Source organism: Myotis lucifugus, unplaced genomic scaffold, assembly GCF_000147115.1.
Source record: "Myotis lucifugus unplaced genomic scaffold, Myoluc2.0 scaffold_158, whole genome shotgun sequence".
Lineage (NCBI taxonomy): Eukaryota > Metazoa > Chordata > Mammalia > Chiroptera > Vespertilionidae > Myotis > Myotis lucifugus.
The window spans coordinates 1,435,790-1,458,833 of NW_005871206.1; the positions used below are offsets into that span (position 1 = coordinate 1,435,790).

General features: G+C 39.3%; 1 protein-coding gene across 1 annotated transcript; it reads left to right on the plus strand.

Moving 5' to 3' along the window:
* Window positions 1-14: 14 nt before the first annotated feature.
* DGKE (diacylglycerol kinase epsilon) lies at window positions 15-22,756 on the plus strand (the record flags this gene model as incomplete). Its single annotated transcript, XM_023759605.1, has 12 exons — window positions 15-262; window positions 6,778-6,937; window positions 9,073-9,192; window positions 10,534-10,677; window positions 11,207-11,364; window positions 11,973-12,024; window positions 14,404-14,517; window positions 16,140-16,211; window positions 17,877-18,004; window positions 18,482-18,593; window positions 18,937-19,160; window positions 22,062-22,756. Coding segments are annotated over 11 exons (1,488 nt in total), but the record flags the coding sequence as incomplete, so codon positions are not given.
* Between the last annotated feature and the right edge of the window lie 288 nt (window positions 22,757-23,044).

Below are 23,044 nucleotides of genomic sequence, written 5' to 3' on the forward strand. Positions count from 1 at the left end.
CCCCCCACCTACTGCCTGCCGTGTGCGCGCAGCACATCCTGCAGGGCGCCTCTGCGGACTGCTGCGGGCTGCGCGTGGGCCGAGGGCTGCCTCAAGAAGGCCCGACAAGCGCTTCCAGTGCAAAGGAGATCGTGCTCAAGCCGGACGCCAAGGCCCTGGACGCCATGCCCCACCACTGGATCCGGGGCAACGTCCCCCTGTGCAGCTGCTGTGTGGTGTGCACGCAGCAGTGCGGCAGTCAGCCGAAGCTCTGCGATTACAGGTATGGCCTTGGTGGGTCCCGAGGGTCCCGCGGCTCTCCATGGGAGTCCGGATTTAGGGCGTGGGTGCGGAGGCCCGCTTTGATCTCTGCAAGTGGCCTGAAGTGCCCACTTGGAGGAGGCAGGCTAATCCACATTCAGGGCAGCTTTGCAATAGTCATAGGCTGAGATGATGCTAGCCTCCCTCACTCCTCAGCCAACCTGACCTTTTGTCTGCCCTTTTGTAAGCTCTCAACTTCAGGCCAGAGGTCTCTAAGTGCTGCGTACTTATGGCCACCGTATGTTATAGTTTAGCTTTGGTTGCTATTATCTCCACTTTATGTAAGAGAAGAAAAATAAAGTACGGATAAGTTAACTTTTCCCTGGAGTCATAAAACGCATCATCCTCAGTGTTGTATGTACAAGGAAGACAAGTGTCATTCCAAAGCAGCACTTCAGGTACCTTTTTCGAATTTAGGTTTCAATGCTATAGTGACATACAACCCTTAAAGGTATACTCCTGTTGTCAGTGGTCTTTCAGGACATGTAGCATCTTAGAAGGGTGACTTTGACGAAGCCAAACATATTGTAATGGCTTTAAATACACACTGAACAACATGTTTGTGTTCTTAAATTTTGTCTGGAACTAGGTAAAGGTCATGTTAGAGATTGGTAATAAAAGGGAATGGTACTTTGCAGATCGTCTACTTATTTTACAGTTGAGAGAATTGTAGTCAGTAGTAAAATAGAATTCTGACCCCCCCTGGACAGGGTTAGGAATGCTATTACTACGGAGCCTTGTCTCAGCCTTAGATATGGACATCTTCATTGTGATGGGTTTCAGTTCTGACAAGTAGAAAGGCCCTGAACCATGTTTAAGAACTGATATAGAAAGGTGGCACTAGAGAGCAAAGTGACTTTTGATGTCTGTTGTTGTTTTTCAATCCCTTTTTTTTCTTAATTAGTGTGAGCATTGTTAAGTGAACACCTGTTTTTTAAAAATATTTTTTTATTGATTTCAGAGAGGAGAGAAAGTGAAAAAGAGGGAGGGAGAGATGAAAGAGATGCCTCCTGCACACCCCCCACTGGGGATGGAGCCTGCAACCAGGGCATGTGCCCTAACCAGAAATTCAATCATAACCTCCTGGTTCATAGGTCAAAGCTCAACCACTGAGCCACACTGGCAGTGTTCAACACCTATTTTTAAGTCTTATTTCTTTAGTTTTACCTATCAGATTTAGACTTAAGAATTTAACTTTCCCAAAAAATATATTTTAAACAACTAGAGTTTTGTTACCACTCATTTTCATTTGGGCTCTTTGTCCTTTTGGCATCTATGAGAGCTAGGTTACTGAAGTCTTCACATTTTATGTTCTCCCTGTAGGTAAGCTTCAGTCTTCAAGAGCTGGGATTAGTTGGAAAGAAGACATGAACTTATATTGTTTTTATTTCCTTCCCTTCTTTGTGTTGGTGCAGAATTAGATAAAAGTGGCTGCCATAAGTATCTTAACTGTGTTTCTAGAAAGATCATTAGGGTGGAGGATCAGAGCACTATGTTTATTTGTGAAGGAGCAGACGGAGTACCTGCTCTGCTTAGAACCCTTCACATGCACTGATGGTCTTTCAGTGTAAACTCGAAGTGCTTCACACAATCCTACATGCTCTCCGGACCCTGCCTGCCCTTTTAATGTTACCTACCACCACCTGCATTAAACTTTTATGTATAAGCAACATCAGGAAGACTGTCCTTTTTTTTCCTGTTCTTTTTTTTTTCCTCAAGGCTTTCTTTCCTCTCGGTCTTAAGTATCCTTCTCCTGCCTAGCTTCTATGCATCCTTAAAGACTCACCTTGAGCCCTTTCCTCTAGGAATCCCTTGCCCTCAAATTTTTCTCTCTTGATGATAATATCCTGTTTCTCTTTGGTTCTCAAAGTAAAGTCCCCAAAACCACCAGCAGCAATATCACTTAGAAACTTGTTGGAAATGCAAATTCTAGGGTTGCCAGATTTAGCAAACAAAATAAAAATTTTTGCTGTATTTGGGACATACTTATACCTAAAAATTATTTATTTATCTGAAATTCAGATTTAACTGAGCAACCTCTATTTTTCCTGGCAACCCACTGAATCAGAAACTTGGGCTGGGGACCAGCATTCTTGGCTTTAACAGGCTCAGCAGGTAACTCTAAAGTTGGAGAACCACTTTTATCTTTATGTAGCTTTTTTAAACATGAGCCCCTATCCTTAATCTTGTGTCCCCTCCCCACCCCCTTGAGGACAGTGAATGTCTGTGCTGATAAATCTCCTCTTCCTCATTAGCTTGTTCTTACTAGTACTGAGCAGTCTGTCCAAGCATGCTAGAACCCTTCACCCGTGGTAGAAATGGTCTCTGTATCATTTAGGAAGGGCTTATTATTCCCAAGAAAAAAGAGCACAAGGCCCTGAAGTGGCACATATTCTGCAATGTTCTGATTTATTTTGGCCAATAATTTTATTCAGGATTACAGTCAGCTATGACCTTCTGTAGGAATGAAATATTTGAGAAAGAGAAACAAGATAAATATCTATTTAGAACTTTTTTTTTTGTTTTATTTCAGAGGGAGAGGGAGAGAGAGAGAAACATCAATGATGAGAGAGAATCCTCGATCGGCTGCCTCCTGCACGCCCCCCACCGGGGATCAAGCCCACAACCCAGGCATGTGCCCCCTGACCGGAATCAAACCCAGGGCTCCTCTCCCTCCCCGCCCCCCCCCAGTCCGCAGGTCGATGCTCTATCCCCTGAGCCAAACCAGCCAGGGCTATTTAGAACTTTTAAACACAGGCCAGACTGTCCCTATCTCTGGATTTTATCAAGCACTGCTGGGGGCTCCTACTCTTGGGATATCTGCGATTTTAAATGAACTGTGAAGGCTGTACAACAAGTTAGCATTTCAAAGGGCAAGTGATGCCTGCAGCCCAGTTAAACTCCGTAGACAAGTGACAAAGGCCCTTTAATTTATGCTCAGTCATTATTTAGTTTTCACATAGTAAGCATCTGTTTCTTGCCACACACTGTGCTGGATTCTTACTTTCCTGTAGATTTTTTCCTTTTTTTTTTTTCCTGCTTCTACTTTTTTTTAATCTTTTCACCTCTCTTCTAAACTAAATAGGAAATTAGTTTATATTTTTAAGTATTCATTACAGTTATTAAATGAACCTTTGTTCCTTTTGTGTTCTCTCTCATTAAGAAAACGTAAGGTGCCTTTTTATTTATAAGGTCTTTCTTCATTACATCCCACTCCACACACACACACACACACACACACACACACACTGTGATTCATAAAACAAAGCTTCTGACTCTTGGAAGGTAATTACATTGGCAGCTTCAGTCTCAGCTTTGATCTTAAATTTTATATCTCTGTGTTCTATTGGTATGTGTTTATGCGTTTTATTAATTATCTGAAACAGTGAAAAATAGCAAATCGTCTTCTAGAACAGAAGTAGGCAAACTTTTTCTGTTAAGAGTCAAACCTACGTTATTTTAGGTTTTGCAGATCATGTGGTCTGTCATAATTACTTAACTCTACTACGCAACATAGAACAAAACCAGCCGTGGACAATACATAAATGAATGGGTGTAGCTGTTTACAAAAAATCAGATGGCAGGGGTATAGGTCTTTACAGCATAAAAACATTTGAATAAACCACAAAAAGAAATATAGATCTATCAAAAAATAAACTTAAGTACATTAAAAAGTACCTTTAAAAGAAAAACTATGCCCTAACTGGTTTGGCTCAGTGGATAGAGCGACGGCCTGTGGACTGAAGGGTCCCAGGTTCGATTCCAGTCAAGGGCATGTACCTTGGTTGCGGGTGCATCTCCAGTAGGGGGTGTGCCAGAGGCAGCTGATCGATGTTTCTTTCTCATCGATGTTTCTAACTCTCTATCCCTCTCCCTTCCTCTCTGTAAAAAATCAATAAAATATATATTTTTTTAAATATATAAATAAATAAACTAGTTTGCAATAAATATGACAAGAAAATGTTGATATCCTACACAAAAAAAATGCATGCATTTATTAAAATATAGGGCATGAATCAATTAACAAAAGGCCAAAAAAATTCAGCTTCACCTGGTGATCAAAGACATCCAAATGAAAACAACAAAATACTTTCTTGTCTATCAAATTATCAAAAAAAAAAAAAGTTAAGGTATTAGCAAGTGTTAGATATGATGGACACCTTCATGCATTGATACGCATATTGGGCAGACATATCAAGAACCTTAGGAAAATGCATGGCCTGTCACTCAGTATCTTGACTTCTAAGAGTCCAGAAAAATGGCCTCATTTATGTTTAAGCCTCATTTTATTCCTCGTGTTATTTATACTTAGGAAAATAAACTATATGTTTGGGAGAGGAAACAGAAAAGGGGTTAAATAAATTATGTTATATCCATATGATATTACTCATTCTTTGCAAACCATGTTTTTTAGAAATATTTCATGGCATAGCCCATATTCATGATACAATGTGGGAAGAAAAAAAGTACTATCCAGTTATATATACATCATATTTCTAACCTGAAAACCAAACATTTTTGCACTGTAAAAATCGAGAGTAAGCACATGTAAAAGTTAAGAGTGACTATTTCTGGATGAGTTTTATGTCTTTTTCAAGAATAAGCTGATGTTATCTCATTTTAAATACAATTTTAAAATGTATACCAATACACGAAGATATTCTGGTTTTTAGAAACTCGGGCAATTTACAAAAGAATATAGAGAAAAAAGTGAATGTTGTCATCCTTTAGTCCCACTTTCCTTCCCAGAGGAAACCACTGTGAAATAAATCAGTGAGCACAAAAACATTATGTAATTATATATGTGTTTTCCGATGGTCTTAGGCGACCCCTGTGAAAGAACCGCTGCTCTAACAGATCATGCAAATAACTCTTCTTTCAGCAGTAAATAGCAGTAATTACTTGACAAATCTGAACATCCAACCAGAAAAAAAACAACCTTAAACTAGAAGGCTAAATTGTTGATCTGGGGGTGAAAAAGTAATTATCCTTTTTTTAAATTATTCATTTAACTATGACGTTTGTTATAGCCGGCCTGCAGTCATCTGGATCGTCAGAGCTGCCTTATCTGGGAGAGGATTAACTGCTGAGCAGATTAATGACAGGAACCCGGGACCTTGACCAGCACTGTTTCCTGCTGGTTTCAGCACTGGTCCAAACAAAGGCCAATCTGAATGTGCATGTCTTCTGTCTGTATTTCAAATGCAAACATATAGATTCATTTTGTATTAACAGCCACCAAGAAATGGACTATTGTACTGTAGTTAGTAATATTCACAGATGGGTATATAAGTGAAGATATTTTCACATGGACCCTGAGGAATGCTTCAAGGACCCAGGCCAGTGGGCCATTCAAGCACTAAGGACTGTAGGCCTCACGAACCTGCTTCAACCAAAGCACAAATGAATAATACACAGAACAGTTGTTCTAGATCGGCTTTTGTTTATGTGGATCAGATCTACTGATATTTACCATGTTATAAATTAAAACTGAGAACTTTTCAATATTCATTTTTAAAAGATTGATCATAACAAATACTGGGTTGGTTTTTTTTAATTTTAGAGAGGATGGGAGAGGGAGAGAGAGATAGAAACATCAATGATGAGAGAAAGTCATCGATCAGGTGCCTCGTGCATGCCCCACACTGGGGATCAAACCCGCAACCCGGGCATGTGCCCTGATGGAAATAGAACTGTGACCTCCTGGTTCATAGGTCAACACTCAACCAGTGAGCCACTGGCCAGGCTAAATACTGCATTTTTATCAAAATGAAATAAATGAAAATCTAAAGAAAAGAGTGATGTTAGTTGTGGTACATCTCTTTGGCTTAAAAGCCAGCTCAGAGTCTCCTATCTATTTCTGCATCAGTTTATTGATGTAGCACCTGTCATACAGCTTTTGGAAAACTCCACTGCACACTTTTGAGAGAATGAGGGTAAAAATAACATTATTATTATTATTATTTAAATGATTTTAACCTCACAGACACCGTGAAGGGATCTTAGGAGCCCTAAACCATCTTTTATTTTATTTTATTTTTTTATATATTTTATTGATTTTTTACAGAGAGGAAGGGAGAGGGATAGAGAGCTAGAAACATCGATGAGAGAGAAACATCGATCAGCTGCCTCCTGCACACACCCTACTGGGGATGTGCCCGCAACCAAGGTACATGCCCTTGACCGGAATCGAACCTGGAACCCTTCAGTCCGCAGGCCGACGCTCTATTCACTGAGCCAAATCAGTTAGGGCCTAAACCATCTTTTTAAAAACACTGTCAAACTGCCAAGTATGTTCAAACTTTATTGCTCTATTTTCACTATAGGTATAATTATAAATCTTTCAGTTGCCAGCTTTTATGCCCAATAGTGATGACATTACTGTTTTAGGTTTTTTGACAAAAATGATTGGTCTGCAGATCAGTAAGCTATGGTTTTAAGTTACTCATTATTATCTTGGTTTCTTCCATCCCTCAGGTGCATTTGGTGTCAGAAAACTGTCCATGATGAGTGCATGAGAAGTAGCTTAAAGAACGAAACATGTGATTTTGGAGAATTCAGAAACCTCATCATTCCACCCAGTTACTTAACCTCTATTAATCAGATGCGTAAAGACAAAAAAACAGATTATGCAATGGTAATCAGAGTTCATTTGTCCTTATGTAATTGATTTCCAGGCAGTGGTTTAAGTCAGTGTGTGACCATTACAACTGTGTGTACATGAGAGAATCGTTATGGTAAACCATAAATCCCTACCCCGATCCTAGAGGTGTGCCACAAATGTGGGCTCTTGAGTTCTTTCATGTCTAAAAGGAAATGTTATATTAGTGGTTTCTAAATCACTGCCTGCTTCTAGATCACTTGGGGAGCATTTTAAATATACAGGTTCCTGAACCCACTTCCATGACCATGTCTGATTTAGTAAGTAGGTCCCAGGAATCCATCCATGTGTTTTTAAGGTTCTCAGATGATTCTGATGAACAGCTAGGATTGGGATTCATGATTATTGTCAGTGAAAAGAAAATGTAGATTTTCCTCACACATTGTTCTAGAAGAATTTTTCCGTTGGGAACTTTACACAGGGTGTCTAGAGATGCATTTACATTGCTCATTATATGATCCCACAAATAATGTTGAACATGGAAGCTGCTAACAGCACTTAACAGTATGTTTGTGTATGAAAACTGATGTAAATGTATCTCTCAGTCGTTATGTAGCTCTGAAGGAATAACTATAAATATTGGCATTGATTTTCTACATGAATATGCCAAAATGGTTAAACTGCTTTATTTTAAAATTAAATTGTGTCTTTTCCAAGTTAGGATTTTATATCTTAAATGTCATCTTTGTCAATATTCCTGCAAAAGAAAGGGGAATTTGAAAATTTAAAAACATTATATTTAATGTTGTGGTACATTTTTTAAAATATGTTTTTACTGATTTCTTTTTTAGAGAGAGAGGGAGGGGACTAGAGAGAGAAGCATTGATCTGCTGCCTTCTGCATGCCCCCCCCCTGGAGATCGAGCCTGCAACATGGGCATGTGCCCTGACCAGGAATTGAACTTCAACCTCCTAGTTCATGGGTTGATGCTCAACCACTGAGCCATACTGGCCAGGCTGTGATACATATTTTTAAATGTACAATCCCTAGCCCTGTCCTGCATGGCTCAGTTGGTTGGAGTGTCTCCCATACATTGAAGGGTCTCTGGTTTGATTCCCGGTCAAGGAACATACCTAGGTTGTAGCTTCAATCCCAGTCTCGGCATGTACAGGAGGCAACTAATCAATGTTTTTCTCTCATATTGATGTTTTTTTTTTCACTCTCTCTCTCTGTCTCCTCTCCCTCTCTCTCTGGAATCAATAAAAAAATATATATATCCTCAGGTGAGGATTTAAAAAATTATAGTAAAGATAAGTAAATAAATGTAAAACCGTATGTATTTTAATTTACTCAGATCACAAGGAGTGAGAATTGCTAAGAAAAAACACAAAACAACTCCATTCATGTTTCCATCTACCAGGAGAAGGGGAGAGGAAATAAATTGTTAGGTTAGAAAAACATTAATTTCATTTGACTTTGGGCTTTGTACAAGTCTGGATTCTTTCATCTATTTCTGAGTACCCATTTGAAAAAAGCAAATAAACTTGCAAACTATATATTAGACTGTATCCAGAAAAGGACAGTCAAGGTAAAAGAGCAGAGAAAGTCATTGTCTATTCTATGAAAGGTCAAAAGAACTTGAAATGCATTGTCTAGGAGACAAGACTAATGAAAGATAATATGCTTCAGGTGTTTGAGCACAGCATTATAGGGGAAAAACAAGTGAAATTATGTCTAGTTGCTTCAGAAAATGAAATTAGAACAATAAATAAAAGTTATTGAAAGACAGATTTTTAACTCCATTTAAGTCAAGACTAATAATTTAGCAGTAGAATGGGCTGCGTTGTTAGTGAGTTCTTATATGTGTATCTAAGCATACACTGGAGGACTTAACTAGAATAATGTACAAGAGAATTGTACATTAAGTGGAAGTTAAATTAGTTCATCTTTAAGGTCCCGTCCTGTTCTTTGATTTTTATATTATATTTATTGTTCTGGGATAGTTGTTTTTCTCTCAGCAAATTACAGCACTGTTATCAAGAAATGAAAAATTGGGGGGTAGGGTAGGTGGGGGAAGGTATAGGAAGGATAAATGGTGATGGACTTGACTTGAACACAATACCGTGTACAGATGAGATATTTAACTCTTTCATTCACCTTAATTTTTTTAGCTAGCCTCTAAGCTTGGGAAGCAATGGACTCCATTAATAATCCTGGCCAACTCTCGTAGTGGAACTAACATGGGAGATGGACTATTGGGAGAATTCAGGATCCTTCTAAACCCAGTCCAGGTATCTAAAGAGAAAACCTTCCTTTCAGTGTTAATCTTTTCATTTTAGCTTTTCATTTTCCCTAAATTGTAATGGTTATTAATTCTTTCAACCAGTATTCACCTGATTGTAGGAAAGAATAATAATTATAAAAGTATCAAACTATTCTAATATGTTGAGAAAGGAACTCATGGTGAAGGTATAAAATGCTACAGCCATGTTAGATAACAGTTTGGAGGTTTCTTAAAAAATTAAACATATAGCCTGGCCGGTGTTGCTCAGTGGTTGAGCGTTGACCTATAAACCAGGAGGTCACGGTTTGATTCCTGGTCAGAGCACATGCCCAGGTTCAGTCTACCCAAGGGAAATGAAAACATGTTTCCAAAGACTTTTATGCAAATATTCATAGCAGCATTATAGCCAAAAAGTAGAAATAGCCCACCTGTCCAAGAAGCCAGATGCAAGGGGCCCATATTGTATGATTTGATGTATGATCTCCCTGGAAAAGGCAAATCTGTAGAAACAGTACATTCATGGTCGCCTGAGGTAGGAAATCGGAAGTATGGCCACCTGCCACGGGTCCTGAGGGATCTTATCAGAGCGACGAAAGTTCTAAAGTGCTGATGCACAGCTCAGTAAACTTCCTAACTGTCATCGAATTGTTCACTTGAAATGGGTGAATTTCATTAGATTAAATTATACTTCAATTAAAGAATAACGATAAAACAATTGCGCCATTGAGATTGAGGTTACGTGCTAGCAGCTTCTGCTTTGAAAAACTAAACAACCCATTGTGCAACAATCAGAGACGCACTGATGTTTTTCCTTCCAATGTGCATTTTCCCTTTCAACATTATACATTAAGTAAAAAGGATGTAAAGGAAAAGAAAAGTCTAACATAGAGCCTGGCATATTGTTATAGATCAGTGCATTGCAGCCAGTCTTTTACTTAACCATGTCTATACCATCTACAGCAGCGGTTCTCAACCTGTGGGTCTCGACCCCTTTGGGGGTCAAACGACCCTTTTACAGGGGTCGCCTAACACCATCGGAAAACACGTATATAATTACATATTGTTTTTGTGATTAATCACTATGCTTTAATTATGTTCAATTTGTAACAATGAAAATACATCCTGCATAGCAGATATTTACATGATGATTCATAACAGTAGCAAAATCACAGTTATGAAGTAGCAACGAAAATAATTTTATGGTTGGGGGTCACCACAACATGAGGAACTGTATTAAAGGGTCGCGGCATTAGGAACGTTGAGAACCACTGATCTAGAGGGAAGTCATGCTGACAAGTGGAGGACAGTGTTGGATAAAAATAATTGTTTTCTTTTCTTTCATTTTTAGGTTTTTGATGTAACTAAAACTCCCCCCATCAAAGCCCTGCAACTTTGTACTCTTCTTCCTTATCACTCAGCTCGAGTACTTGTGTGTGGAGGGGATGGGACTGTGGGCTGGGTCCTGGATGCCATTGATGAAATGAAGATTAAGGTACCAACCTCTAAGACAGTGATGGCAAACATTTTGAGCTCGGCGTGTCAGCATTTTGAAAAACCCTAACTTAACTCTGGTGCCGTGTCACATATAGAAATTTTTTGATATTTGCAACCATAGTAAAACAAAGACTTATATTTTTGATATTTATTTTATATATTTAAATGCTATTTAACAAAGAAAAATCAACCAAAAAAATGAGTTTGCGTGTCACCTCTGACATGCATGTCATAGGTTCGCCATCACTGCTAAGATCTGAGTGAGAAGTCATACGTTAGGCTGAGTACTTGCCTTTCACATGAGCACTAAGATAATTATACAAGATTTTTGGTTATATCTTTTATTTGTAGATGAATATGAGAAGACTACCAATTTGGTATATTATGATTAAGCAGTTAGCATAAACTTTAGCAAAACAACATTCAGTTATATTTATATCTTTATTGCTTCCGTCATTAAGTTTTACCAAATGTTATTACTGTACAAATAGAAGAGAAAAATCTAAACTCTATCTTCCATATTCTAGGGGCAAGAAAAATACATCCCACAAGTTGCAGTCTTGCCTCTGGGAACAGGCAACGATCTATCCAATACATTGGGCTGGGGCACAAGTTACACGGGTGAAATCCCAGTTGCCCAGGTCTTAAGAAATGTGATGGAAGCAGATGGAATTAAACTGGACAGGTAAGTTGCACTTCCCCAAAAAAAGTAGAATTTTGAGCTTTGAGAATTTTGTTTGGTTTATAAATGAAGTCTTGTATAAGTTATAAAGTTCAACGTAATTTAAAAGTGAAAGACTATGTTAGTTGTACTTATACATAGATGATGGTGTTTTATTTTGTTGCTGTAATATTTTCTTGTTATATAAGGACTGAAGTCACAAGTTAGGCTGAATACTTATCTCAAAATTTGCATACTCACAGATGTGCTTATTTTTCAAATGCTATTTTATTTATTGTTTTAATATTTGTATTGATTTCAGAGAGGAAGGGAGAGGGAGAGATAGAAACATCAATGATGAGAGAGTATCATTGATGAGCTGCCTCCTGCATGCCCCCTACTAGGGATCGAGCCCGCAACCAGAGTGTGTGCCCTTGACCAGAATCAAACCCGGAACCTTCCAGTCCGCAGTCCAATGCTCTATTCACTGAGCCAAACCAGCTAGGGCTCAAATGCTATTTTAATAGAAGGACCTCATCTCCCAGGCATCCAGAGTTGATTGCTATAATTGTAGCTAATTGGCAGTTAATTTGGAAATAATCATGAGTTTTTTTAACTTCTCTGTTTTTCAGATGGAAAGTTCAAGTAACAAATAAAGGATACTACAACCTGAGAAAACCCAAGGTATGTGGTGTGGTTTTTTTATTATTGATTTCAGAAAGGAAGCGAGAGAGAGATAGAAACATCAATGATGAGAGAGAATCACCCATCGGCTGCCTCCGGCACCCCTCCCCCAACTGGGCATGTGCTCTGACTGGAATTGAACCACCGAGCCACACCGGCCGGGCAACCCAAGGTATGTTTTTGGGGCTTCAGTTGAGAGTACTTTCAGCGATCATGATGGAGAGCCTCCACAGTATGAGATGCGGCACTGGTCGGGCACAGGGACGGAGGGCTTCCCTGTAGGGAGCTGCTTATGGAGCAGAAGAGACCCGTGTGCTTGGGCGTCAGGCACAGCTCCCAGGCTGGACTGTACAGAGTGCTGTGGGCAGGAGCAGCACAAGGTGCTCAGTTCTGCCCTGGAAGCTCAGGCAGGGGAAGGAAGCCACATGTGAGTTGATCCTTAAAAGGTAAATACAATTTAGATCAACAGAGAAAGGATCAGTACTTTCCAGGCAGAAGAATAGAGACCAGAGGGTACAAATCATAGTTAGCAAATAGCAAATCATACAGACAGAGAGCAGATCTGTATTTTTAAAAAGATGCTCTGGCTCTCACCGCATCACCGTCACCCGTGCATGGGCCACTCCTCACCTCTCCTCTCCTGCCGAAGTCCGGGGGACCAGAACGAGAAGCCGGGACCGTGTTCCCACACAAGCTAATGGCTTTCGACTACCACAACCCTGCTGGCTTCAATTGCAAAGATGAAACAGAATTTAGAAACTTTATTGAAGACCAGAAAATCAGACGCTACAAGACTGAAGACAGAGGTAACTTAAGAGACATCCAAAGCAGTGACTGACCCAAGTTCTTTGAAAAGCATCTCACAGATGTTAGCTGTCCTTTCAAGACTCAAGACTGACAAGAAGCAGTTGGCTGGCTTCTTGGTTTAGCTGTTAAACTTGAATGTGGAGATAATGCTGCAAAACACAGGGACTTGGTTCCTGATAATACAAAAAATACCAGCAATGCAGCTAAAAATGCAGAACCATTGATCAGTTGGGGTGTAAACAATCCCGACTTTACGGTGGGTGGAACGACTTTGACCTTCAGATTCAGCGTCTTGATGATTACTTGGTAATGCTTAATGTAACTCATTCTGGCCCAGGAGCCTGACACAGGATGCCGCTGCTAAGCATCACACAAAGGGGGGGTTGCCTGTTGCTTTAGACAAGCACATTCTTGGTTTTGTCACAGGAGATGCAGTTTTTTTGTTGTTGTTGTTTTTTTAATATATTTTATTGATTTTTTTACAGAGAGGAAGGGAGAGAGACAGAGAGTTAGAAACATCGATGAGAGAGACATCGATCAGCTGCCTCCTGCACATCTCCTACAGGGGATGTGCCCGCAACCCAGGTACATGCCCTTGACCGGAATCGAACCCGGGATCCTTCAGTCCGCAGGCCGACGCTCTATCCACTGAGCCAAACTGGTTTCAGCAAGAGATGCAGTTCTTAATTCGATTGCTACACAGAGAAGAGCTCAAAGAGCCACAGACACAAATTAATGAAGCCATAGTAGCTGTTCAGGCAGTTATTGCCGATCCAGAGACAGACCACAGACTGGGGGAAGTGAAAGATAAACATTTTAAGATTTCAGCCTCTCACCTACTTGGAATATAGTTGGGAACTATGTATGGCCTGGTATGTCTTTCAAAATTAAACGCCACATTTTCAAGGGAAGAATCCCAGAAAATCGACTATTTTGAAGTAGTATTGACCAAGACTTGGCACCCGACTGGTACTAGGGGGAGAGAAAAAATATGTATTTACTACTAGATTTCTAGTTTTCATGACTGGGTGCATGGAAATGACATTAACATAGGAAAAATAGAGTTTCAGGTTTGCATAGGAAGAAAATGAGTTAGATTTTGAGCTTCTCAACCTGAGACCATGGTGCACTGAACAAGAAGCTGGACATTCGGGCTTATTCTCAGGAACAAGACAGAGCTGGAGATGTAGGCTGAGGAATCCAGGCTGGGCCGGGAGGTCAGATAAACTAAGGAGGTGCTGGGAGCCTGGGTTGAGACTGATAGAAGCAAATGTAACAGGAACAGAGGAGTGGAAAGCCCAGGTGCAAAGTAGAGTCCCTCTACTTGATGAGATTTGAGATGTAGCATATTAAACAGAAGTGGAAAGGGAAACTCACTTCTGTAATTATCAGCCGTTGAACTGAAGCTTTCTTTCTAAACATACTGGATAGCATAAAATAGCTCTATGAGGACAGGAAATGCAGAAAGTATTAAATTGTCATAAAGAACATAAAAACAGATTTACATATTGAATACATGACACAGGCTTAAACTGAAGCAAATCTCTTGCTAAATCTTACCCTTTTCCACAGGAATTCACAATGAACAACTACTTTTCTGTTGGACCTGACGCTCTCATGGCTCTCAATTTTCACGCTCATCGCGAGAAGGCACCATCTCTGTTTTCTAGCAGAATTCTTAATAAGGTGTGTTGGATAAAATAACATTTCCTGCTTACACCGAAGGTACAGTAAAAATCAATAGTTCCTTATATCTAGCACCCTTTCAAGTAGATTCAGACAGAACTAACTTAGGGAAACACTGGCCTGCTCTGTTTTGTGTAAGACTGTCAAATTATATCTTTAAGTGTATTTGATTAAAGTATTTTATAATTATGGCAAAATTTTTTGATTTAAAGTTGGAATGTTTTACAGCATATTTTGCTTAAAGGCAACTAAGTCAAGTATACAATAGCTTATCTTACTTAAATGGCAACTGATATTGGAAAGAAATTTTAGGCAGGATACATTTTAGGTGAAGTTGTTAATGGAAAAAATAGATTCCACTGGCTTGGAAAAAACTGGGAAAGGCAGGTAAGGTAAGAGAAGGAGCACTTTTAACCACGAGCATCACTCTGGTTTCTAGTACAGGTTATTCTTTTGGTGGAAGTTTGGTCTTGGAGTTTTTTAATGACTGTTGGTGACTTCGCAATAGGATATGAAAAATAAATGCAAAACAATTTTGTTCCTGGTTCTGTTTTACAAATATTTCATATTACAAATAGTTTCCTTTTATTAATGTAGGTACTAAGGCAGTAAGTACTGCTGTTTATATCATTGGTAATTAACTACATTTTAGTGCTTCCAGTCAACTTTGCACCCTTTTTATATTCAAAAGCAATTATAAAATATTCCTAGATTTATCTGTATTACTTTCCTTAAGTAATCTGACATTCTAGAAAAAGGTGGAATTTTTTAATTTTAATGTATTTCTTTATAAAATGTAGCTTTGTTGTTGTAGTTATTGTTGTTAATCCTCACTCACCCAAGGATATTTTTTCCATTGATTTTTTTAGAGAAAATGAAAGGTAAGGAGGGAGGGGGAGAGTGAGAAAGAAATATCAATGTGAGAGAGACATTGATTGGTTGCCTTCCACATGCCCCAACCAGGGCCAGGGATCCAACCTGCAACCCAGGTATGTGCCCTTGACCAGGAATCAAACCCAAGACACTGCCCTAGCTGGTTTGGCTCAGTGGGTATAGTTTTGGCCTGTGGACTGAAGGGCCTCGGATTTGATTCTGGTCAACAGCACATGCCTTGGTTGCCGGCTTGATTCCAGGCCAGTCAGGGAGCATGCAAGAGGCATCAAGTTGATGTGTCTCTTACATCAATGTATGCAACAGGCATCAAGTTGATCACTCTCTCTAAAAATCAATGGAAAAATATCCTCAGGTGAGGATTAACCCCCAAAAAAATGTTTTAAAAAAATGTGAAAAGAAGAAAAAAAAAAAAGCCCCAAGACACTTGAGTGCACAGGCCAACATTCTAACCAGTAAGCAATACCAGCCAGGGTGAAAACTTAGGTGTTTTTTGTTTTTTTTTAATAAGCTGGGGGAAAACATTATTTAGACACAAACCACCTCTATCCCATATTCCCCCTGAAAAACAGGCTGAACTCAAAAGTAATGGTGCCTAATCCAGTGTCTAATCCACTCTGAGGAAACATGACTCAGCACTCAGGGCAGGGAGCTTTGGTCCTGTGTCTTTTTCTTGCTTACAGGACTTGTTAGAGTGCTTTACTGTCATATTTTCTGTTTATTTCTCACAGGCTGTTTACTTATTCTATGGAACCAAAGATTGTTTAGTGCAAGAATGTAAAGATCTGAATAAAAAAGTTGAGGTAAGCTTTTAAAGTTTAGGTGCTCTCTGGATAATGAACATTGTTTTAACAGAAATGCTGAATTTCTGACATATTTTGCTAACATATATGAAGTATTTATTGTGTGCCAGACACTTTACAAACTGCTTTATACACATTATCCCACTAAATTAAATAATTACAAAAACACATGTAAAATCAGGATTTGACCCCGGGTTTATATAGCTCCAGAGTCTGTTTTAACTCTATGCTAAACAATTTCCATTCATACATGATGACAAGTGTGAAGCTTATTTTAACACAGTCACTTGACTTCTTCATGGACTCTAGGGGGGAGGTTTTCATTTTTTTGTTTTTTTGTTTTTTTTATTAAATATATTTTATTGATTTTTTACAGAGAGGAAGGGAGAGAGATAGAGAGTTAGAACCATCAATGAGAGAGAAACATCAATCAGCTGCCTCCTGCACACCCCCCACTGGGGGACGTGCCCGCAACCAAGGTACATGCCCTTGACCGGAATCGAACCTGGGACCTTTCAGTCCGAAGGCCGATGCTCTATCCACTGAGCCAAACCGGTTACGGCACTAGGGGGAGGTTTGACCCAAATTTTAATTCATATTACCACATGCATCTCTCTTACAAAATAAAAAATATGAGCAGTAAAAATAGGATATTAATGATTGCTTACTGCTACAATATCCCTGACATCATAATATGGCAAAGACTTGTATATATTCCTTGCTTGCTTCCAAAAAGAATTTGTAATTGTTAATAGCACTGACAAAGCCATTAATACAGAGAAACCTACAACTAGTAAAATACGTAAAACGGGAAGAGCTCACAGCCTTTGCAGCCACAGCACAGAGGAATGGCAAGATTGCCCATAAAAAAGCTTCCTTCTGCTTTATCATATTTCCTTTGTGTTAGGCTGTGATAGTGTTGGTAGAATGAAGCATAGGAGGTAGCACTTTATTTTTTTTATCTGGTCCTTTATTTTTTTTTAAATATATTTTATTGATTTTTTTCAGAGAGGAGGGGAGAGGGATAGAGAGTTAGAAACATTGATGAGAGAGAAACATCGATCAGCTGCCTCTTGCACGCCCCCTACTGGGGATGTGCCTGCAACCAAGGTACATGCCCTTGACCGGAATCGAACCTGGGACCCTTGAGTCCGCAGGCCGACGCTCTATCCACTGAGCCAAACCAGTCAGGGCTGGTCCTTTATTTATACAAAAATTTTAGTGAAGCCGCCTACAAAATGCACTGTCCTAGGTACTGGGGATACAGCGATAAACCCCTGTTGTCACTAACGTATAGTCTAGAGCAGCCGTCACCAACCGGTGGTCTGCGGACCTCTTGTGGTCCGTGAGGTCTGAAAGGTTGGTGACCGCTGGTCTAGAGAGAAGAAAGACATTCAAACCACATTGCAATACAGTCAAAGAATGGGAGTTAACAAAAAGGATGTGATTGATGACCTTGTGGGGAAAATCCATTTGTTATCATTCGTTTATTATAATAAACATTGCACAGATGTGAGAGGCCAGATTACCATGAGTGAGGAAGTAGTCTTCTCTTACACATGCATCTCTCACATCTCATGTATATGAAAGTGGACGTGAATTCTAAGTGGATATGTCTGCAAATCATGTGCCCTGTGGTAACTAACTGCTTGGATTTCTTTAAAGCTAGAACTGGATGGTGAGCGAGTGGAACTGCCTAATTTGGAAGGTATTATTGTTCTGAACATTGGATACTGGGGCGGTGGCTGCAGACTATGGGAAGGGATGGGAGATGAGACTTACCCCCTAGCCAGGTATGTACATTTGCGATCTGCTGTTTTTGTCACTGTGTTCTTGTTTTTTAAATATATTTTATTGATTTTTTACAGAGAGGAAGGGAGAGAGAGAGAGAGTCAGAAACATCGATGAGAGAGAAACATCAATCAGATGGTGAGCGAGTGGAACTCCCACTGGAGATGTGCCCACAACCCAGGTACATGCCCTTGACCGGAATCGAACCTGGGACCTTTCAGTCCGCAAGCCGACGCTCTATCCACTGAGCCAAACCAGTTTCGGCGAGATCTGCTCTTTTATGTCACTGTGTTCTGCTTTTAAGCAGTCTGTTCTTCATAGACTTTTTTTTCCTCAGATTTCCTTTCTTGTATACCTCATTAATGTAAATATTTAATAAGTTGATGGTCCACCTATGTTAAAAAAAAAATAACTGTCCTAACATGGCTGATTTTATTTTATTGCATCATATAATCCGTATTTCCTTTTTCTAATTTTAGGCATGACGATGGTTTACTGGAAGTCGTTGGCGTATATGGGTCTTTCCACTGTGCTCAGATTCAAGTGAAATTGGCAAACCCTTTTCGAATAGGACAGGCGCACACCGTGCGGGTAGGTGACCATGCGTAACTGGCTAGTCAGTCCGTCCGTTTCTAAGCCCTCGATCTGTCGCTTTCCTTCAGCAGTGCTTACTCCTGTGCGGTCCATCAGCCTCCACGAAGGGCTTGAGTGGGATGGGGAAGAAACAGCAAATAGGGCCGTCAGACCAGTTGAAGAAATAAAGTGTTCATTGGGAAAGAATCCTTTAAACAAGCAAGGAAGGAAAATATATCCAGATTAATTTTCTCCGACTGAAATGCTAAGGAGGTTTAAGGACTATGGATGATGTTTTAAGGAAGACCTTTCTGAGCTTTTTGGGGACTGACTTTTCTCATTCTTTGTTCCCTAATCCCAGCTGATTTTGAAGTGCTCGATGATGCCAATGCAGGTGGATGGGGAGCCCTGGGCCCAAGGGCCCTGCACTGTTACCATCACTCACAAGACACATGCACTGATGCTGTATTTCTCCGGAGAACAAACGGATGATGACGTCTCTAGTAACTCAGATCAAGAGGATATCAAGGATACTGAGTAGCTGGATGAGGAAATGAAAACTTACAATAGAATGCTCACAAACAAGTAAATACATATTCATCCAAAAGTAGAAATTCCCTATCAACTATTTAGTCTTCATTTCACCAGTAGTATGAGTACACATTTCTGTAAATATCATTCCAAAAACAGCCAAACTTCCAGTTGTTTACTAATGCCTGTTTTTTGGTTTTGTTTTTACAAACACTTTGATCGTATGGTCCTCATTTAAAATGTCACAGAACTGTACATGAAGGTGAAGTGTCTTTATGCTTGAGAGTGAGGCTCACTGAAGGATATCCCTCCTTTATTCTTGAACCACACGTTTGATGGACATAGTATACATCCAACAAGATGTGGGTGGGAAAATCACTTCCATCTTAATTTTTAATGTGGTGACACCATAACATTTTCAAAATTAACTTGCTTTTTGAAAGGGAATGGTTGGTTTCCAGCCAGTGTGGTTAAGCTGGGCCCTCCTGCAGCATGTGCCTCCTAAGATTTCCTACAGCCCAGCATCTAGTGGGTCCATAGTGTTTATTTCCAGGAAACCCTAAAAAGAGAAATGTAAAGGAAAGACTATACTGGAAATTTTTGTTATGGTTTTTATTTTAGGAATTCTCTCAGACCCCCAAATGTTTGGTTAACCCCGGTAATGACCATGTTGAGCTGCTGAAATTCAGCATCTTGCTAGAACCCAAGGCAGCCAAGAGAGAGCCACACAGGCGAATTGGTGAAAATTAACATAATACTTTGAATTGAAAGTTATGGGTTCCAAGCTGGACAGTTCACCCACTCACTTCTCTTTTGATTAAAAGACAATGTAATCAATTCAAGAAAAGTGTGGTAAAGAAAGTTTACTAGTCATATTAATTTCTCAAAAACAGTTTAATAATGAGTAATAAGTGGTCTTCTTACAATAGTCTTTTGTAGCCAAAGTACTTAACAGAATTTCCCCTTGGGGCAATGAGAGAATCCTCTACTAAAAAATGTTTCTATCGTATTTATTTTTAAGAGAGAGATGTATTTTTTTTTACTTATTTATTTTCTTTATTGTGGTAACCTGTGTCTAGTGTTTATAGTATATAGCTTTATTTAATAAGTTTATTGATCACATAAATTCTAGTCACAATCAGAAATGTGGCCTATTGACTAAGTAACTAAAACCCATAATTTAATTCCCCTGACAGATATTCTCATTCTTTAGAAATACTCCTCAATTTAAAAGGGGGGTGGTGAAAGCGCTGACAAACTACTCTTAGATAACTGAATGTTTTGTTTCACTGTTTTATTTGACCCTCAATTGCCAAAACCTTACTGAAGGGCTAGTCCCATGGTTATCCATTAGGGGTGCTCTTCTGTTGCTAACCAACCTGCTCCCTCCTTCCGGGGTTCAGCAGCCCACTGGGTCTCCAGCCTGGTGTTTCTCTAACAAATGCCCTGTCTTATTGCTCTTTCATAACATTAATCTCTGAAAGATAAAAATGTGTCCCCCAAAACATTAGCTCTCCTTAAGGATCTATTATGAATCTGTCATCCATGAATTACTGTAAACTTAACTTTCAGTCACTAAAGGTAAGGCCCAGGAACAACCTACTGCTGATTACAATGCTTAGTACATTATATAAAGTACTTTCATTCTGCTTAAATTAACTCCCAAATCTCATCAGGAAATGTTAAAGTCTAGTACTGAGAGATTTCTGTGAGCAGATCTGGTCTCACCTTATTCATGCACCCATATAGTGATGGGAGATCATGTTTTGAGTATAATGAGTTTTATTCTTTAATTCATGGTCAGAATTGTTCTACATTATCACCTTTTACAAATATGGCTGAGCAAAAGTAAAGTAAGCTTACAGTTGTGAGTTGGCAAAACACTTTATTCTTGTATTATTTATTAATTATTGTATTATTTTTCCATATAAACTAATGTAAACCTACTTTTATCCACCCCTGTATACTGTTAAATTCACTTGCAAATACATATATAGGCATGTGTCTTCTTTTAAATAATCTACAATTTACAAGACTCATGTTTACAAGTTACATATTAGGGTAGCGATTGTTTACACTACCGGGGATCCTACACATTGCAAAAGATAATCTGCCCCCAGATTTTCCTGTTTCATTGGAAATTGTCTTGATTTTTTTTTTTTTCCAGAGAGGAAGGGAGAGTGGGAGAGAGATAGAAACATCAATGATGAGAGAGAATCATTGACTGGCTGCCTCCTGCACAACCACACTGGGGATCAAGCCTGCAACCCGGGCATGTGCCCCAACCGGGAATCGAACCATGACCTCCCGGTTCATAGGTTGATGCTCAACCACTGAGCAACTAGCTGGGCTTGATTTTTTTTTTTAATAGCTTCTATATTCTCAGGAAGAAATATACGAAGAAAGCATATCTCCATGTCTGTCTTGACTTCTCTCATCTTTTATTGTCCTCACACATTCCTAACTCCTGGTAGACTTAGTGGCTTAAATACTGAATACCTGGCAGCTCTCACGGATCCATTATATAAGTAAATGGTGATCATTCCCATGCTTGGTTACATTTAATAGAAACCTGACTGACTTGTAAGGTTGTCTAATGGGAAGAGTACATGACCTTAAGTGCGTTTTAGGCTTCTGCAACAATTAGCTGTGAACCTTAATGTCACTAATGTTTATAAAAAGTTTATAGTCAAAAGTATTTATTTTTATTTGTTAAGATGTGTCAGAAACATATATAGTATTTGCTTTTTGAAATGTGTTTGCCTACTTAGAGTTGTAGAATAGACTGTGACTCAGAAATTGTCAAGTCCTTTTTGCACTGTAAAAATGAATACGACCAGCATGTCGAAGCAAAGATAGTTTGCATTTGCAATATAAAGCAAAATTGTATTTAACGTACATTATGGAATTTTTAATTGCCAACAACTAAACTTTGAAGGTTATATTAATTTACAGATTCCTGTGGATCCGAATACATACTTTGCATTGTTCAGCTGAAGAGCTCAATAGAATGGGTGACAGTTTTGGGTGGTTTTCCCTTGAAATGATAATATTGAATCAAGAACCAGCACTTTATATTCACTTTTTTTTTTTTAATTCTGCCTAATTGTGGACAGTGAAATGTAGGTAGGTTTCTTTTAAAAATTTAGAAATTTGAAAAGAAAACATAGTAGTTAGGTTGCTTTTCTTGTTCTCTAGCATTGTCCAGGCAAGCTGGCATCCAGGTCAGATGAGATTGGGAGGAAATGCCTGGAGTAAGAAAAGGCCTTTGTGCAGTGGATGACAATGACTCATAAGGACATTTGCTCTCATTTCTCCAGCTCTGGCTCTTTCTCTTTACTTTGATCTCCTGCAGGCAAATGGGCAGTCATCTGTAATTCTGTTCTATGCACAGTTAGAGCAGCCTGGGCCTCTCGCCTGATCACTCTTGCAGGAGAACTGACTGAATCAGATCTCTGAGTCCTCAGGACTGAGGACGCTTGTGAGGCTCCAAGTAAGCAGCCAGCTGGCCTCTTGCACTTTCTCGCCCTCTGGCCACATGCTGTGTACCTACCACTTAATTACCCTGTGTTAATTGCTTTTGTTGGGTTGGGTCTGTATTGTGGTCATTGCCTACAGACAGAAATGTGAATTAAAGCATTTGAAATGTTGACGATGTCTGTTTTTTAATACAATTAAAAATGCAACACTTACTAGTAAAAAGTATGATCCTGCCATGCAAGAAGTTGCCAGTTCAATGCCCGGGTTGCCAGTAGGGGGCGGGCAGAAGGCCAACCATCAATGTTTCTCTCCCTCTCCCCTCCTCTCTCTCTAAAATAAATAAAAACTTTTAAAAAAAATATATGATCCTGTTTTTTGACACAACAATGAGAGAATAAGTGGCTTTGAGTTAGTTTCACGGAAGATGGTCCTTGGACAAACATAAGTGGCAAATTCAG